General features: G+C 37.8%; 1 protein-coding gene across 1 annotated transcript; it reads right to left on the bottom strand.

Moving 5' to 3' along the window:
- Positions 1 to 233: 233 nt before the first annotated feature.
- exd1 (exonuclease 3'-5' domain containing 1) lies at positions 234 to 17,399 on the bottom strand. Its single transcript, XM_057327645.1, has 11 exons — positions 17,202 to 17,399; positions 16,940 to 17,008; positions 16,793 to 16,826; positions 16,630 to 16,691; positions 16,469 to 16,539; positions 16,314 to 16,391; positions 11,100 to 11,204; positions 6,006 to 6,086; positions 3,903 to 4,046; positions 2,189 to 2,380; positions 234 to 377 (listed from the first exon to the last, which is right to left on the bottom strand). The coding sequence occupies exons 1-11, from the start codon at positions 17,335 to 17,337 to the stop codon at positions 234 to 236; spliced, it is 1,116 nt and encodes a 371-aa protein (XP_057183628.1). The 5' UTR covers positions 17,338 to 17,399.
- Between the last annotated feature and the right edge of the window lie 1,641 nt (positions 17,400 to 19,040).

Genomic DNA, 19,040 nt, shown 5'->3' with positions numbered 1-19,040 from the left:
GACAAGTCAAAATAATCACAAACAAAAAATATTAAGTGTACTTTACATGAAAATGCTGCCGTTACAGTTTGGTATCAATTTTTCAATTTCAGTTTTTTTTTACAATTTTAGTTGTACATTGGCAGACTGACAAAATAATGTTAGGGCTTATCACCTCTTTTCTCTTTTCATCTGCATTTAAAGAATACAGTTGCAGTGACTGGAAATAACCCAGGGCACACTGACTTTATAATCTATGAGTGAAGGGAGGGCTTAAAGCTTGAGCGTTCCAGGAGGCCATCATCAGAAACAATGTAGCAATGAGTAGCCCATTTCAATCGTTTCTGCCTCACTGCCTCCAATTCTCTGGCTTCTTTGGGGAGTTCATTTCCATTCTGCTTAAAGAATGTAAAAAATTAAATATAATTCTCAATGAAACAGTTAAGAACATGTTGCTATAATTTGCTCAACAGAAAAAAAAACTGTAAATACAGGTTTTTTTTTATTAATCATGTGTCTGGGCAGGCTGCTTTGTATAAAGAAGACGCGTGTCTGCGCACCCCGTGTGGTATAAAGAAGACGCGTGTCTGCGCAGCCCGCTTTGTATAAAGAAGATGCGTGTCTGCGCAGCCCGCGCTGTATTAAGAAGATGCGTGTTTGCGCAGCACGCATGGTATAAAGAAGACGCTTGTCTGCCCAGCCCGCGTTGTATAACGACGAGCCTCACTGTATAACTTTTTTATTAAATATAACATCAGAATAACATCAAGCCTCACTTTACAACTATGAAGCTCGCGCTGTACAGATGACACCCACCTGAATTTATAACTGCCCAGCTCGCGATGTATAAAGAAGCTGTGTCTCTGCGCAGCTCATGCCTATATGCGCCTCACTTTATAAAGCCTGACTGTAGACATTGTCCGATGCCAATTTGTTTGACATCGCCCTACCCTAATATATCTATAGTATATATAGGGATTGTATTCCTTTTTTACAAAATATAACTGTAATCCGATGTGTGTAGATTACAGTTACAAAATGTACATCAGATTACGGTTACATTTTGTAAAAAGGGGAATACAATCAGGATTATAATGGTTTCATTTAAAACTGAATTAATCAGTATTTTGACATAATAACTATTATTTTTGAGAGCTGCTTGATTATACAGTAGTTGTGGCTCTGTTGTCAGTGATGACTCACGTGAGCAACCTGATGGTGCATGCGCAAATCTACAATCTCATATGCAGATTGCATCACAGCTACTTCAGACAATGACCACGTGTACATGGACATCAGTGATCGGATTATTTGCCTTATTCTGAGTAAGCTAATATTACGATTAAGGTGTTTACATGAGTTGCTTTAAGAATATACCTTCAATGTTCCCGTTTTACATGTTACACTACAAAGTTGGATTAATGGCATACGTCATTACGTCCCTAAGCGACGCCGTTCCCTCCATAATTTCATGCATCAACAAACAGTTCGTCTTCGCCATGGTACCACATACAGTTTTTGGTGTTTCATTTATTTTCTATAATTGTTGGCATCTTTCTTGTTTCCAGTTCGGACCAAAAATGTGCTTTCTTGCTTGAAGCCATGTTGTTTGCCGTAAAACGAAAAGGCTGTCCACTGCTGTGTATGTGTAACCTGTCGCAAAGTGCCGCGAAAGATCCTACGCGCCGGTAATAGTGCGATTAAGGTATGTACATGTCTATACCGCACTTCCATAATGCGACTAAAATAGGAGTACTCCACCCGTCTGAGTTTAGACAGATTAAGCTAATCAAAAAGCTCTGTTTACATGGTCCATTCTTAATCAGAGTATTGTCTTAATCGTGTTAATATCGGATTATTGTTGTCCATGTAAACGTGGTCACTGTTGACTGTGGGGAAAAAAACGCTACCAATTCAAGGAAATTTCGCAGCCCTTTTGTTTTCAAAGAAGAAAATGCAAATAGCAGCCTTGTACAGTGAAAACCATACCTTACAGCAACAAAAAAAAAAACTTTATCAAAGGTTACAACTTTATGACATTTTCTTAAATAGGTTATATTTAGCATTAAATATCTTACATTTTGCATCAAATATCTTACACCAAATCCTTAATAAATACAATTTCTTCTTAAATGACTGTATTATAGCTGTGACCTTAAAGGAATCTAAAAGTAATAAGATTACATTCCTTTTATATTTATGGACTTACCCTGTCAAAATGGAGCAGGTTAACAGATTGGTTTTGGTAGCTGCCCATGTAGGAATCTACGAGGTTCGTGTAGTCTGACATGAGAGCATCCAATAAAACTAGTCGCAGTGGAAGCAGGTGAATGACTGAAACAGCCATGACGGTCAACAGGGCAGGTGGACAAGGACGTATATACCAGACCTCTGGGTTCTCCTGACAATAAAAAGGGACATGAAAACGATGTTGCAACGGCAGATTGTGAAACTATTTGCATTTATTATACTTTCATTGCACACAAGAACCACTTATGCTCATTGCCTATGTAAAATTAGGGCTGTCAAAGTTAACACGTTACCGCATGCGATTAATTTTTTCAGATTAACGCATTAAAAATATTTTACGCAGTTAACGCAGCATCCATTTTTTCTGGCATCCTTTGTCTAGCATTACATTATATAATTACTCTTTTATTCATATAAAGGCCTTTAAACTATTTAAGCGCAATTTGAAATGGTTGTATTGACACGTGCGAACGTGACAGCAGGGGAGTGGATGGGGGGCAATTTTTTGAAGCTCCAAAAAGTGCATCCATCGATCAAAGAACTGCTGGACACGGCAGCTGAGGGATAACTTAAGTTAGACAATATCATTAATAGCGCTCTCAATATGGATGGATATTTCTCTTACACAAACACATCGATTCGCTTCAGAAGACCTTTGTTAAGACCACGGAGCCGTGTCGAGCAGTTCTTTGATCGATGGATGATCTACCACTTGGAAGTAAAATGATACGTGGTAATATGACTCTGACTGCATTATTTTTCAAGAAGAAAGTCATATTCAGTTAGGATGCCTTGAGGGTGAGTAAAACATGGGGAAATTTTGTTTCATGGCTGAAGTATCCCTTTAACTTCCCTTTCGTGCTTGAATTAACAAAAAACACAATATTATGCCAGAAAACACATTTTATCTAGTATTTTCTTAAGCACGGTCTTTAACGAGGTAAATAGTCTTAAATGAATGCAAAAAGTTGTGAAAGTGGGAAACGCGTCAGATATGCATAGAGCAGCAGCTCTTAAAGGGGTCACATTCTGAAATCTGCAGCTGTGACTCCTGTCACTAATGTTAATCAAAGAAAAAAAGAAGAAATCAACAAGTCTCATTCACTAATAACTGCGTGGATTGTTTCGTATGTGTGCGCACATAGGAGAACTTCTCACGAAAAGTCTCAACACGTGCATACACAGGTGAATCTGTTCTTAACATCGATCTTATTTTAGTGAATTTGGAGGGTTCTAAATGAGCGGCCGCATGCACGAGACTAGTCATTTGCATAAAACATGCCGAAAACCATCCCCATATAAGAGATATTTTAAAGAATTTAGAAAATCAAACAGTTCTGGGGCACATTTGACTACCATTAATTTTTCCTATACTGTATGGTAGTCAATGATGTCCCAGAACTGAAAATTGCTAACATTTTTTCCAAATATCTTTCTTTGTGTTTATCAGAACAAATACTTTTTTTTACAGGTTTGGAAAAACTTGAGGGTAAGTAAATAATGACAGAATTTTCATTTTTGTGTGAAATATCCCTTTAAGGCCATTAATACCAAATTATAGTTTGTCTGCAAACCTTACTTATTCACCAAACTGTTTTACTATTTATATAGCTATATTCACATCCTGCTTAAATCTAATTACACTCTTTTTCTAAATTTCAGCTGAATTTCACCTTAGTGCACTGTTCTTGGGCCCAGAAAGGAAACATTTCACTTGTGGGCACTTTTAGGTGTAGTCTGACAACTTCTTGCAGAGTGCTGACCCTGTCTGGTAGGAAGCCTCCTGTGTCCTTGTTGAAAAGCATTATATCAGCTACCTGTGGCACAAAAAATAAACAAAACGAGCATGCTATTTAAAGAGATACTCCACCTAAAGTGACAATTCTGTCATGAACTCCCCCCCCCCAAAGTTGTTCCAAACCTTTATACATGTATTTGTTCTGTTCAACACAAAGAAAGATATTTGGAAAAATGTTAGCAACTGACATTTCTGGGACATCATTGACTACCATAGTAGGAATATGGTAGTCAAAGTTGCCCTAAAACTGTTTGCTTTCCTAAATTCTACAAAATATCCAATTTTGTGTTCAAAAGAACTTTTTTTACTACTATGGTAGTCAATGATGTCCCAGTATGAGGGGCCGTGTAGGCCTTAATTACTGAAATGACTCTTACAAACACTAGTGAAATAAAACCATCGATCGAACTTAGTGAAATTCATTCATACGTATTACTGAAACGACTCTTACAAACACTAGTGAAATAAAACCATCGATCGAACTTAGTGAAATTCATTCATACGTATTACTGAAATGACTCTTACAAACACTAGTGAAATAAAACCATCGATCGAACTTAGTGAAATTCATTCATACGTATTACTGAAATGACTCTTACAAACACTAGTGAAACCATTCATATGTATTACTGAAATACCTCTTACAACCACTACTGAAACAAACACATCGATCTGCAATAGTGAAATTCGTTCATACATATTACTGAAAGTCATCTTACAAACACCAGTGAAACCATTCATATGTATTACTGAAATACCTTTTACAACCACCAGTGAAACAAACACATTGATCTGCAATAGTGAAATTCGTTCATATTTATTTATGAAAGGCATCTACAAACACGAGTGAATCCATTCATATGTATTACTGTAATCTTTTACAAACACTAGTGAAATTCGTGCATATGCATGCTAAAAAGCCTCTTATAAACACTGGTGCACCAATGAGGCAACATTTCAGGTATAGTTGATGAAAGATTTCAGGTATAGTTGATGAAAGATTTCAGTGTAGTTGATGAAAGATTTCAGTGTAGTTGATGAGAGCTTATTTCACTGGAAAAGGAAGCTGCATCCGCACTTCCATTTAGTTTGGCGCGCGTTGATGTGCAGATATGTCAGCGAACAGGAACCTGTCAGATGCAATAAATTTACTGAGTAATATTTTACAATCGCCCGCGCTACTTCTCTAGCTTCGACTTTGAATCCACAACAAACTTCTAACGTTAGTGTGCCCATAGGCGTAATTTGCGGGTGGACGGGTGGGACATGTCCCCACCACTTTTTGCCAAAGTCAATTTTGTCCCCACCACTTATTGGAAGAAATTAAAAATACGGAGTGTCTATTTACAATGCATGTAGCCAGCTTTGTAAGCAGAAGCTATTTATATAACTCCGCCCATCAGGTTCAGATTGGAATACACAAAATGTAAGAAAGTCACACGAAGATCGACTGCTCCAGTGGCGTGGAGCATAAAGCATGTGTTACCTACTTCATGTCAACGTAGGTTCGGGACTGCTGTTTGCTGAACTTTTTCCCTATCACATATCAGATTGTAAGGTATTTATTTTTAATAAAATGATGAAAATATTTGAAAATATATTTCAGTAATACATATGAATGGTTTCACTAGTGTTAGTAAGAGTCGTTTCAGTAATACGTATGAATGAATTTCACTAAGTTCGATCGATGGTTTTATTTCACTAGTGTTTGTAAGAGTCGTTTCAATAATTAAGGCCTACACGGCCCCTCATATCCCAGAAATGTCAGTTGCTAGCATTCTCCAACTATCTTTCTTTGTGTTCATAAGAACAAAGAAATTTGTACAGGTTTGGAACAACTTGAGGTTGAGTAAATGATGACAATATTTATTTTTGGGTGGAGTATGCCCTTAAGGAATTGTGAAGAACAATGTGTAAAAACAACAGCAATCCTTGTCGTTTAAAAAATTAATCATATAAACTTTGATAACAAACATACCTGTGTATCAAACACATTAGTAAGGCTCACTCCAAACCGAGCTCTTAGGCATCTGGCAATGCACCGGCAGTCATGCGTGACCTAAAGAGGTGGAAACTTTAGTAATCATTTACTTCCTCAGAAAAAAATCTGTTAGTTTTCTTAAAAACATTTTATGTAACCTCCGATCCCTGATGGAGGGAGAGAGGCATGTAAATTACGTGACATTGGGGTTCTTTTTTAACTTCTGATCTCTCTAGTAATGAGAACTGGTGAATAAAATTTGCATACCGAGCTCTGCACCAGACATTCAGGTATAAAAGGAAGCTTCATTCATTCAGATTTATGCTGAGAATTAGTCCTGACTCTATCAGCAGTGTCAGCAGGGATGTCAAGTAGGATACTTTTTTCCTCTACGTAGTGTGCTGAACCCACATCATTCATAGGTAGGGTTGTGTACTGAGACCCGGTGCCAATATAGATCTGATAATACAAATTCATCACATCTTATACAATGGTTAAACGGATCGCGAATGATCTGTGATCCGCACGGATGGCGCTCGGAACGTGCATGACCAGTGGATTCATCATAGTGAAAGACCGTTTTAACACAAGTTTTAAAGTGAAACTAACGTTAATTCGAAAAGCACATGACGCTTCTGTAATGCAATAAAACTGTTGTGCACATTTAAAATCAATGGGCGCTCGTTCTTAACACAGCAACGCATTTGACAAGAAAGACAAGCGAGACACAGCAGTGAAAGTGCTAAAACCTTATAGCATCTATCTGTCAGTCTGATAGACATGCAGTCTGTCAAGATTTTTACTCTGACTGCATGTATAGGCATACTTATTCATTATAATGTCTGTTTTTAAAATAATGCACATATAATGTAGCCAAGAAGGCTCTCTGCAAATGGACTTAATCTGTTGATATATTCAACGCATTTTCTGCCCCTATTTAATACAACTATGGGGTGCATTTAGTTGTAGCTGAAGGGTAAACAGTAAACACTATAACATCTTTCTAGCCATGTTCGTGTCTAGCAATGTTTGTGTCCATGCTCATTTCACATTCACTTAAAACTTTAATTGTGAATTTGTTGTGTATTTTTTTATTACTTAAAGAGTACAAAATAACAAAGTTATTGGCTTGGAAAAAAGGGAGTCTACTCTGAATCACACAAACGAGTCGTCCCTAGTCCGATTCGCGAACAGCCGCGAATTTACATCACTACATATAATCCCCGCCTACGTTTTGTGAGGACTGCCCGTGAAAACTTCACTCTTCTCCCCCAAACAATGTAGCTGGTGAGCCTCATTCGCGGTAGACCAATCACAGCAGACTAGACCATCTGACCAATCACATCAGACTAGGTTAGCGGAAAGGAGGGGATTAGACAGATGAAACACGGAATGCATCATTTGAGTCAGTCAAGAAGTAAGGTAAGAATAACTGCCTATTATTAGGAAATAATAGTGTTTTTACATCTTCTATGTACATAAAGTTGTTGTTGGACACTGCATAAACCAAAGTAGGACCTTAAAAATCCCTAGTTATGTACTCTTTAAAAAATAAAGAACTCTCCAGAGCTCCAGCGTTTCTCTTTGGAGAGAGGAGAACCCTCTAGAAGAACAATCATCTCTGCAGCACTCCACTAATCAGGCCTGTATTTTAGAGCGGCCAGATGGAAGCTACTCCTCAGTAAAAGACACATGACGGTCCGCCTGGAGTATGCCAAAAGGCACCTAAAGGACTCTCAGACAATGAGAAACAAAATTCTCTGGTCTGATGAAACAAAGATCGAACTCTTTGGCCTGAATAGAAAGTGTCATGTCTGGAGGAAACCAGGCAACACTCATCACCTGGCCAATACCATCCCTACAGTGAAGCATGGTGGTGGCAGCATCATGCTGTGGAGATGTTTTTCAGCAGCAGGAACTGGGAGACTAGTTAGGATCGAGGGAAAGATGAATGCAGCAATGTACAGAGACATCCTTCATGAAAACCGGCTTAAGACTTAAGGCTGTAATTGTAAGGTGCATCAACAAAGTATGTGAATGAGCAAAGAATGTGAATACATATGTACATGTTATTTTTAATGATTTTGCAAAGGTTTAAAACAAACTTCTTTCACGTTGTCATTATGGGGCATTGTTTGTAGATTTTTGAGGAAAATAACGAATTTAATCCATTTTGGAATAAGGCTGTAACATAAAATGTGGAAAAAGTGAAACGCTGTGAATACTTTCCGAGTGCACTTTAAATCTGCCAACGCATATATAATAAGGTTTGTTGAAAATAATAACATGCAAAACAGACACACAAAGTTTGGCTAATGTATGTTTGTCGATGGATACACATTTAAACTTCCCAATACCTTACAACGAATCAAATAACGTAGACAATTTTTAATAGGATTGCAGTATGCTGTAATAAGACAAGTCATTTAGGAAACTCGCTTGCATGCTGTGAAGGTAATGTGCATGCATTAATTCGAGGCGCGCACTCGTAAATCTCAAAGTCTCAAACAGGGCGCAAATATTGAGTTGTCTTATAGATGGTTTCATCAGACGCACGTGCCTGGACAGAAGATAACTTCAAGTCTGTGTTTGTTGATTGGTCTGGCAAGTGGCTAACAATATAAATGTTTATTTTTAATTTAATTTATATTATTTTATTGTATAATAATTGTATTAAACGATTTGTTGAAATATGTTATTTTAATTTTATTAAATAAACAATTTGTTGAATGGGTCGTGTACCTTTGTCGCAAAACGTATGGGACATTGACATCTAGCGGTTGAGTTTGGTATCGCTGTCTAAATTCATTATAAAATATTGGAGAGGCAAGTTTAGCCAAGTCATGGTTCTTCTCAGTTTCTTTTGCTTCTTCTCAGTTTCTTTTGCATGTTATCAGACATAATCTACAGGCACTCTATTGTTTGCGAATGTGTACCGGAATTTATGTTCCATTGACAAACGCCCGCACGAGCAGAAAACTGGTGCTGTAACGATACTTCGTAGTAAGATATTTCGCGATGCAAAAATGTTACGATGCGCATCGTAGAGAGATGGGGATATTTCACGATATAATGTGAGCAGTCAATGAATAGAACCTACCTACTCTGCGCCAGCACATCACATGTGCTTATCTCACATATGCGGTAGAGAGAAGTCTCTGGGAGAAGGGGAAGCACAAGAGACAATCTGTGTCTCCACGTGGTTTACAAAGCATCTTATCTTCCTTCACAATCGCCGGTAAAACACAGTTACCCCGAAACTAATTACAAAGGCAAGCACAAACGTTTTTATATGCACGTTTATTTATCCGCTAATGTGAGCTGCTGAGTAACATGAAATGCAATATAAAGTAAGCCAAAAGAAACCAGCACTGTTCCGATTAAAGAAGTGATGAAGTGAGTCATCCTGTACATTAAAAGATTGAATGACATGCTAAAGATCGAACCAAGTATGTGATTTGCATGACTGAAGAATTGTAATACAGTTTATGTTATATGTATTTTTGAAAGATATTTCTCATTCATTACGGTCTCAAGCAAAGACGGTGCAGCTTCAAAGATACGCGAGCCAATGGCGTTTGAGTGTGAGCTCTGTCAGAGCGTTACATTGGTTGAATGTACTGAATGAATACGCTGAATGAATACTTCACTTCAAAATAAAGGTAATGACCTGGTTTAATTTAATTTCAAGGTCAAGTAAATTATGTCAAAACAGTTAAATCTTTGTATTGAACATTTAATTACACCAATTTAATTAGTTAAACAAGTTAGATTTAAGTAGACTAACTATAATGTCAGCATTTCCCATACAATGCATTTACTTGGGTGGTCGCCCAGGTATATTAATGGCCACTCAAGTATATTTGGAGTCACATTTAGTAATTTTCTATCCATCCGGGATAATGACTGTATCTGTGATCGATTAACTAGTGGATAAACTACGCTTTAGCATCTTCTCTCTTTCCTGACTTGTTTGGTGTGAGTGGCGCGTGGCTGCGTGCGCGTCCTCTTCTGTGTTCGCATGCACTCTCTTCCGATGAGCTCCATGTGTGTGTGAGCCCTCGGCCTCTCGTCCGCGAGTAGCTAACCATGTAGCTAGCTCCGTGTAGTGTATTTAACTGTCACTTGCATTTAAAATAAAATAAGCATTCATAATAGAGCAACACATTGTGGAGAAAGGGCAAACAGCATATAGCTGCTCTATAATGGAAACGTGCTGTATTGTGATTTTGTCCGATGATGTTGCGTTTATAAATCAGGATTTTAAGAGCAGTTAAAGTGACTGCTGGTGGCATTCAATTGTAAAATACAGTATAATGTGACAAGATCAGAGAGTAGAAGAAAAACAGATAACAAGTGCTAACACTAACACAACGCAAACACACCAGCGCCACAAGCTCGGAGCCCGCTCCCCGGACAGCACGCTAAATAAGCATATTCTTTCCTCTCCTGCAAACGCCATTATCTGCATAGGTAAACTCGTGAAACAGCCTGTTATGCTGTATCTCAAAATAACGCGACAAAGTCAATAAAACATTATAAACAAGGCCTTTTAGGCATTGCCGGAAAGAAAGAGAAGTCAGATTAGCTGTTCACCTAGTAAATGAGCACACGAGAAAAAATGGAACTGACGAAACCAAACGCAGCATTATCCATGACCTCACCCATTTAGAGGAATTTCATCTTATCCGTTTCTTTCCTTTTTTGACAAGAAAAAGACCAACGTCTGATAATGCCAGTGCCGAATAAAATTTAGAAGCCATGACTGAAAATAACAACACTTGCTTGTATAGCCACCATTTTTAGCGCCACCTCCTGGTATAGAAGTGTATTGTTCTCAGAAGGTAATCACTAGTTGATTGTTAACTATAGTACACAGGTGATGCGAGGAGACGTCACGGTCAGGACACCTCAGTGCTAGTTCTTTGGTGTCTGTTTGGTGTGTCTTGGCCTTTAGTCATTTTGATCATTGCACATTAAAACACTTTTTGCCAAAAAGAACACCAATAATGTTAGAACCAGTCAAACCTCCAAGGATTGATGGGCTTGACCTGTAATAGCTGCTTGCCATAATATTTAAGATCTTCTTACCTTTAGTATGTATTGATTTTCCAGAATCATGCACAGTCCGTTCCTAAAAGCTCTTCCACCAAGCAAAAGGATATCAAAGAGGTACACTATGTTCTTAGTGGCAACCTGTATAAAAAACAAAAGTTAATGCATTAAAGTTCCATATCATGTAATTTAATCTTAAAGGTGCCATGAACTGGCCTTGTTTATTGTTTTATACTGTTGTATGAGGTCTACTTATGACATTTAAAAACATAAAAATCAAAAAGTAATAGGCTGTTTTCTACCCGGGTTTTGAGGCCGGCTCAACAAAAGCTCGGTTTTAATGGGTGTGCCGCATTGAAGACTTGGAAGTAAATGCCCACTACTATGATTGGATAGCATTTTGCATAGTAAACTTAGTTGGAGCCTTCTGTGAATTTGGTTAGAGACGTAACGTTAGGTTACACATTAGCCCTATTCGCACAGGATTAGTATTATCTGGGGACCTCGTGTGATTTAGAAATGACCTCCCCACATCTGTATTTCATGAGGCGCATTTGCATGGGATAAATGAAGCCTGTGATTTTACTCAAATTTACTGACTTATTTCCCGGATGTGATGGCAAGGCTTTACGTTTAGTTTGTATAGCCTATAGCTGTATGGTGTTTAATGATATATGACCGTACCTGTCAGCATTTGAGACCCGTGATCACGAACCGGACAGAAGATCACCGCGATCGTGGGTCTCAAATGTTATGAGAGTTTCCATAATAAATAAACAAACGGGAGACTCCCGGCCAAAACGACAGGGTATGGATATGACCCAGCACCCAAAATAATATCAAAACACTTCAAAACAGCCTACATTATTTGCAAACGGTGGATAAAACCTTGAAAAATTATATATGAGCCCGCCAAATCACGCTCAATGTTTTACCCACGTGAGCCGGAACGTCTTCAAAAATAAACTTCAACCACGCATTACTAATGTGGGAATCCGAAGGAAGGTTATGCAGCGACTGTGTTCTTCCACAACCAGGCACTGACTCCACAATATTTTGCGATCTTTAACGGCATGTTTATTGCTTGCTCGCTCTATCTGGTTCCGCGCAACTTGTGTTACTTCAGTACTGTCATGCGCGAACAAGTGGGCAGGGCTACAGAAGTAGTCGTTGATATTCTTCTGTGGAGGCGGTGTTCAATCTATCTATGATAGGTGCATTCCAGGACCTGGCGTTCGCTGGGCCTGGTCTCAATAACAGTTGTAATTTCAACAACAAGGGCGTTTTCAGTTCTGACACTTAGGATGTTCGCTTGAATACGATTCCCTCTTATATAACAAAAGCTCGGTTTAAAATTGAGGTCTTAATTCATGACTCCTTTAAACAATGTGCATTTTTAACTTTCATTTTAACTTTTGCTCTTTGCCACGGGAGGATTTTAAGTCTCCAGAGTCTGAGCACCGCTGTTCACTCACAGAAAACAATGCTTTTGGTTTTTAAAAATGCAGCACTTGTGGACGCTGTCCGTTCACTCAGAAAACTGTAGCTATGTTTCCATCCGCCTATTTTATGTGAATAAAATGAAAACGAAAAGGCAAATTCAAACAGAAAGATAGTACAAGAATAGGTTCTATAGTAACAGAACCAAGAGAACATAAATGTTTAAACCAATAAATTTTACAATTTTATGCACAAAATGAGCTCATTTCAAATTTGAGGCCTGCTACAGGTCTCAAAAAAGTTGGCACAGGGACATGTTTACCATGGTGTAGCATCTCCCCTTCTTACAAAAGAAGGGGAGATGAGTTTCTGGAGTTTTGGTGTATGAATTTGGTCCCATTCTTGCCTGATATAGGTTTCCAGCTGCTGAAGAGTTTGTGGTCGTCTTTGACGTATTTTTCATTTAATGATGCGCCAAATGTTCTCTATAGGTGAATGATCTGGGGTCTCATTTATAAAACTTTGCATAGATTTCATACTTAAAGTGTGCGCAAGCACAAAAGTAAGATTGTGGATGACAGGGGAGGTCTATAGTCTCCTCAAGGCTCGGAACGCTGCCTTCAGAGCTGGAGATGAGGAGAGCCTGAAGACAGCAAGGGCCAATCTAGCCCGCGGTGTCAGAGAGGCTAAGAGACAGTACTCCAGGAGAACAGCCCATCACTTCAGCGACAGCAGAGACACTCGGAGCCTGTGGCAGGGGATTCGGAGCCTGTGGCAGGGGATTCCTCCCACTCCCCCCCCCACAACATACACTGACACGCACTAGTCACTTTATGCAGCATCGGTCTGCCCCTCTTCAACTACCTCTTCTGAACGGTTAAACAAAGCCTGCTCTCTTTGTCACTTTGAACAGACTAATAAGCTCTTTGCACTACCTTACATCTGCACTGTTGTATATTTCACTGGTTTGCACTCTATCTGCTATTACCTATCTTCTTTTTTTTAAATATCCCTGCTTGTAATAGTTGTATTTTACATATATATATAATAATCTGTATTTATCTGTTTTTTATATATATATTTTTTATTCTGTGAAACGAAAATCAAATATACTTTATCAGTTATTATACAGTTATTCTAGGCACTCTTTAAATAAAAAATGACTAAAAATATTTGCTGTAATGTCACAGAATGACATATCCTAATCTTTTTCAGCCTACTACTTAAACTGAGACATTTATTCAAGAAGTTTATTACAAACTGAAAAAAATTAGGCTTACTAGACACATTTTATGTCAGAGCGGTATCTGTGCGGGATTTGGTTTACCGGTGAGCGTAATGTGAGTGGAGCGTTTGCTTGGTCCCTAAACGACTGAGCGAAGCGCACAGTCATTGAGCGAAATATTGAGCGGAGCGACACACCGCTCTGCTTCGCTCACATGTTCTGGTGTGAGTGGAGCGTGGCCGCGTGCGCATCCTCCTCTTCCGTGTTCGCATGCACTCTCTTCCGATGAGCTCAATGTGTGCACGCGAGCCCTCAGCCTCTCGTATTTAACTGTCACTTGCATTTAAAATCAAAGAAGCGTTCGTAATACAGCAACACATTGTCGAGAAAGGGCAAACAGCATATAGCCGCTCTTTAATGTAGATGTACTGTATTGTGATTTTGTCCGATGATGTTGCGTTCATAAATCAGGATTTTAGCAGCGGTTAAAGTGACTGCTGGTGGCATCCCGTTGTAAAATACAGTATAATGTGACAGATAAGAGAGTAGAAGAAAAACAGATAAGTGCTAAAACTAACACGACGCGATGCCGTCACAAATATGCCAATTAGTGTGTGACGTCACCAGCGCCACAAGTTTGGTCAAAATCCTATGGGAAACACTGTATTATACTGTAAGAAAAATTATATATTTTATTGTTGATAGAGTTTAAAGCAAAACGAAAAGGCTTGTTATGTTATTGTGTTGATTTTAGTTTTAGTAACAATGACAGTTTTCCGCATGTTCACATCACAACAAAGATAACTTCAAATAAAACTTAACAAAAGAATTCGCCTGTCGTTCATTCTCGTTGTGAACGGATTTGAAATGATCCATCGGTGTCTTACAGTGGCTTGCAAAAGTATTCAACCCCCTTCTTTTTATTCACATTTTGTTATGCTGCTGCCTTATCTTAAACTACTCTAAATTATTATTTTTTGAAAATTGCCAAATGCAGATGTGTAAAGCTTTTCACATCATACCCAAAAAGATTTGAGTCTGTAAAGGCGCTATAACCATTTTCTGAGTTAAGGGTGTGAATACTTATGCAATGTACTTATTTATTTTATTTTTTTAAATTTGCAAAGCTGTCAAAAATCTGTTTTTTGTTTTGTCATTATTGTGCATGGAGTGTAGATTAATGTAAAAAAAAAATCATTTAAAGTAGTTTAAGATAAGGCAGCAGCATAAAAAATGTGAATAAAACGAAGGGGGTTGAATACTTTTGCAAGCCACTGTATAACAGATACGTTACCTGAACTTCTTCGTGGTTAGTTTTATTTTAAACATCTCAAATATCACTTTGTTCGTCCTCAGGCTCATTAAAATCCGCCTGCTGTTTTCTATTTTTTTCCTCTCACAAAACAACAGTTTTACCTTTTCAAAGTCTTCATTGGAGGTGAACAAATATACTAAAATATTTTCTACATATTGCCCATCTCAGGTGCATGGGTGCAACTACCTTATCATTGTTAACAGGGTATAAAGTGATGCCTTTTATTCAGGTGTGCATTATTATTAAGCAGGTTGTCTTTAACAGGAGACAGATAGGTTGAGTGTGACTCTAGAGCAGTGGTCACCAACCCTGCTCCTGGAGATCGACTGTCCTGAAGATTTCAGCTCCAACCCCAATCAAACACACCTGAACTATCTAATCAAGGTGTTCAGGTTTGCCTGATAATTACAGACAGGTGTGCTGAAGCAGGGTTGGAGCTGCAGTCTGCAGGATGGAAGCAGGGTTGGTGACCACTGTCAAATAGTGCACTTAATTTGTAAATTTAGACTATTTATAGTAGAGATACACCGATTGCAATTTTCTTGGCCGTGATTCCGATTTTTTTAGATTCCGATTTTCTATCCAAAAACTGTAATTGACAGTATAAAGAAAACCATATTTACTTTTCTTAAATGCGCATTTTTTCATAATACATTTTATTTTCATAAGATAAAATATTGAACATTACAATTTCCCCAAATGCACTTCTCCAAGCTGCATTAAATTACAGGACCCTAAACAACTCTTAAAGGCGCAGTTTTTGATTAACAGCTGTCACTAGCATTGTATTATATATTTGCAGCGAATCGCTCAGTCCAAACACGACGGTGGCCACCACAGTACAAAAAGATGTCATTCTCATGTTGACGCAGGGAAGAGATTTTGCAGGCATAAGAAAGACTGTAGAAAGAGCTATGTCTTATTACATAAAATAAAAGGTATTTAAGTATAAAACAAAGGATAAAAGTCAGGCAGGGGCTAGGACCTGTGTTAATATTATAAAGACTTTCCAGCAGAGACACGTTAGGACCCACGGTACTAAGGCTTTTAGCAGAGATACTCATGGAGATACTTTCCAGCAGAGAGACGTTGGAGAGAAAGATCGTCTAAAAATCACCAGATTGCAGAATTTACCTTTAAAATATGCAACTTTTTCTTTCCCCTAGAGGAAAATACGTTTAGCCCCCATGGTCTCACAAAATTCTGTGGGAAACACTGCAGGCACATATCATTGAACTTACTGAGGTAAAACTAAGTATATTCCACTAACCTTAAACCAACAAAGCCTCTCTTGCTCAAAACAGTCAGCTCCAATTCCGATCACTTTTTGTTCTTGGATGTGTGTAACCTGCAAGGCAAATAATGACGTTAATCATTGGTATACCATGATACATAGGAAATAAAATGACAGGATAGGCAACTCACCGCTGGGCCAAACTGTTCCTGAAGCTCATCTATCACCACATAATTGACGGTGTCATCATGTACATTGTGATCTATGAAAGCACAACATATGCAAATAAGTAAATATGTAATCATTTAAATTCATGTAAGGCTATGTTTTCTGACAAAACAAACACATCTACCCAGCATGGTCCTGTTTCGGCAAGTCTGAAATTTTGACTTGTGGGCTTCATCAACACCAGACCTAAGAGAGTTTTACAAATAAACACTCATTATTCTACCTAAAGTAATGGAAAAAAACATATTAAAATATTCAGCATATTAATCTTGTGAAGACAAACTTACATATTGTCATGATTCCCAGAGAATGGAAATTCAACTAAAATAAAGAGTATGCAAGATGTCTTATGTGGATTAACAGAACTGTCGAAGATTTGCTTTATGTAATGTATTGTAAATCAAAATGACACAATATTTGATTATGGATTTTACCTTTAACGATGTCGTGTCCAAAAAAGAGTTTGACACCTGGAAATTTCTTCCCGCTTTGTACTTCGTATACTATAGCACAGATAAACACCAAACTAAGTCCATTATACATGCACAAATACCTTACAAAATTAAACATGGTTTTACCGCCAAAAAACTATTACGACGGTTTACTGTTACTGTGTGGTTATACTATTATTAAAACCATGGTTAGGTTTCGTAAGTGCCAAACTTCATATAGAACAGACACGTGTTGATGACTTACCGTCCTCTAAAATCACCGTCTTGTTCAGATTGATCCGGTGTATAACGCCCATTACTTGTGTATCGAGCAGGGTTATTTTAACACGCTTCCTTTTCAAACATTCTAAAAACCTGCACTGCTCCAAAGACGATGCCATGGCCGCTGTGTGGAGCTTGTTTGATGTCAGTCCCGAAAAACACAACGAAGAATAAATGTTGACTCGCGTTTTACATAGCAGTTTTGCGCTCCTTGGCGTTCAGAGATAGAACTGCAATTTTAGTTTTTTCTATGCTTCTATGCACACATGCACACACTCAAGCGCGCAATAAAAAACACACAGTCACAGAAATGTGAAACATTAAATGTGTGTAACTCACTCACAAAGTTCTATAAACTTTAAACAAATTCGATAATTGCACAAGATGGCGCCGGTGAGCTTTAGAGACGCCAGAGTCCATAGCCGCGGGAAGTGGCGCTGCAGCACCCCCTGGCGTCAAGCGAAAGAAAAAATGAAACAGTGTGAAAGATAAATAAATAAACGCAGACACTATTTGCACCAGGTCCGCCCATCAATATGTGATTGGAATAGAGAAAATGTAAGAACGACTTCATTTTAAACAATAACTCCAGTGGCGTGAGGTGTAAAGTCTGTGTAGCGTGACACGGGAGGCAGGGAGTCTAATCCAACTCTCGCATTTGTTTTCAATAAAATTGATTTAAGACTTGAAATTCATTTTTATTCATAAATTTTAGGGTAAGGTTAGGGGTGTAGGGCTTTAATATCTCAATAAGTTGCCATCATTTTAATAATTTCCTAAAATATAATGATTTACACACTGTTATAATTGCATAATGTTTAATGCACAACAAAACTGAGGTGCAAATAGTAACGTTATCTGCCACTATTTATAAGTATCGATAGCATCTGACTACTATTTCTACTTAATCCAAAGAAAATACAGCTATTTTCGGTTAGAGTAAAAAGCATTGCTGCCTTGGGTGGGATATTTGTAACGTTACTCTGTGTAAATAGACACTCAGTAAATGAAAATGTTTTATAAAAAATAAACATAATACATTTTATTCATGTGTCTAGTCACTAATATCCATTGAAAACATTAATAACATTACTGTTTTTGTTTTAATAACGTTACTGTTACAATGACAACACAATAGGGTTGTCACGGCAGGCCTACCATAAACATGTCTTACGATACTATACCAGCTGAAGTATCTCGATACCAAGTAGTATCGCGATGCTGTGCCATATAATTCAAATCTATACAAAAAACACAGATTTAAATTAAACATTTTGTATTTACTATAGTAAACTGTATTATACTTTGCACTAGAATATGTTGTTGTATTAACTGTAGTAATTGGAAAAATTGTAGCAAATACATTTACATTTAGTCATTTGTAAATACTATAAATACTGTAGTACACTTAAATATTTACTATGATAAGACTCAAAAACACTAGTATCTATGAGTTTTAGTAGTTTACTGTAGTAAATACTAAAGTACACTAGATCATTTTTCACGTAGGAACTAATTCAAATGTGGGACAAATTTAATTGATACAGCAGTCTTTATAAAGGGAGATATTAGGCTTACTTTAAATGCAGAACTAAAACGGCCAGTAGGTGGCGTCAATTTTCCACTGAGTTAGTGAATCATTTAACCAACTCGTTCAAATCGCCAATTTGAATCATTAACTCGTCCGAATCATTCAAAACACACATTCATTTTGGAGATAAACACCGCAAAAAGGCAGATGTAAGTGTTCAAGTAAATATTAATGCGCATATGCAACGTTAACTACGGTACTACGATACTACCGTTTCAAAAATAGAGAGGC

This window comes from Triplophysa rosa, unplaced genomic scaffold (genome assembly GCF_024868665.1).
Source record: "Triplophysa rosa unplaced genomic scaffold, Trosa_1v2 scaffold256_ERROPOS67334, whole genome shotgun sequence".
NCBI lineage: Eukaryota > Metazoa > Chordata > Actinopteri > Cypriniformes > Nemacheilidae > Triplophysa > Triplophysa rosa.
Note: the sequence above shows the minus strand (reverse complement) of the source record. Positions and strands in the feature narration are given on the sequence as shown.

Coding starts and splice junctions, on each gene's coding strand:
- exd1 (XM_057327645.1), bottom strand. CDS start 17,337: ATGGCATCGTCTTTGGAGCAGTGCAGGTTTTTAGAATGTTTGAAAAGG. Junction 17,009..17,201: donor GACGGTGATTTTAGAGGACG/GTAAGTCATCAA, acceptor TCTGTGCTATAG/TATACGAAGTACAAAGCGGG. Junction 6,087..11,099: donor AAAATCAATACATACTAAAG/GTAAGAAGATCT, acceptor CCACCTCTTTAG/GTCACGCATGACTGCCGGTG.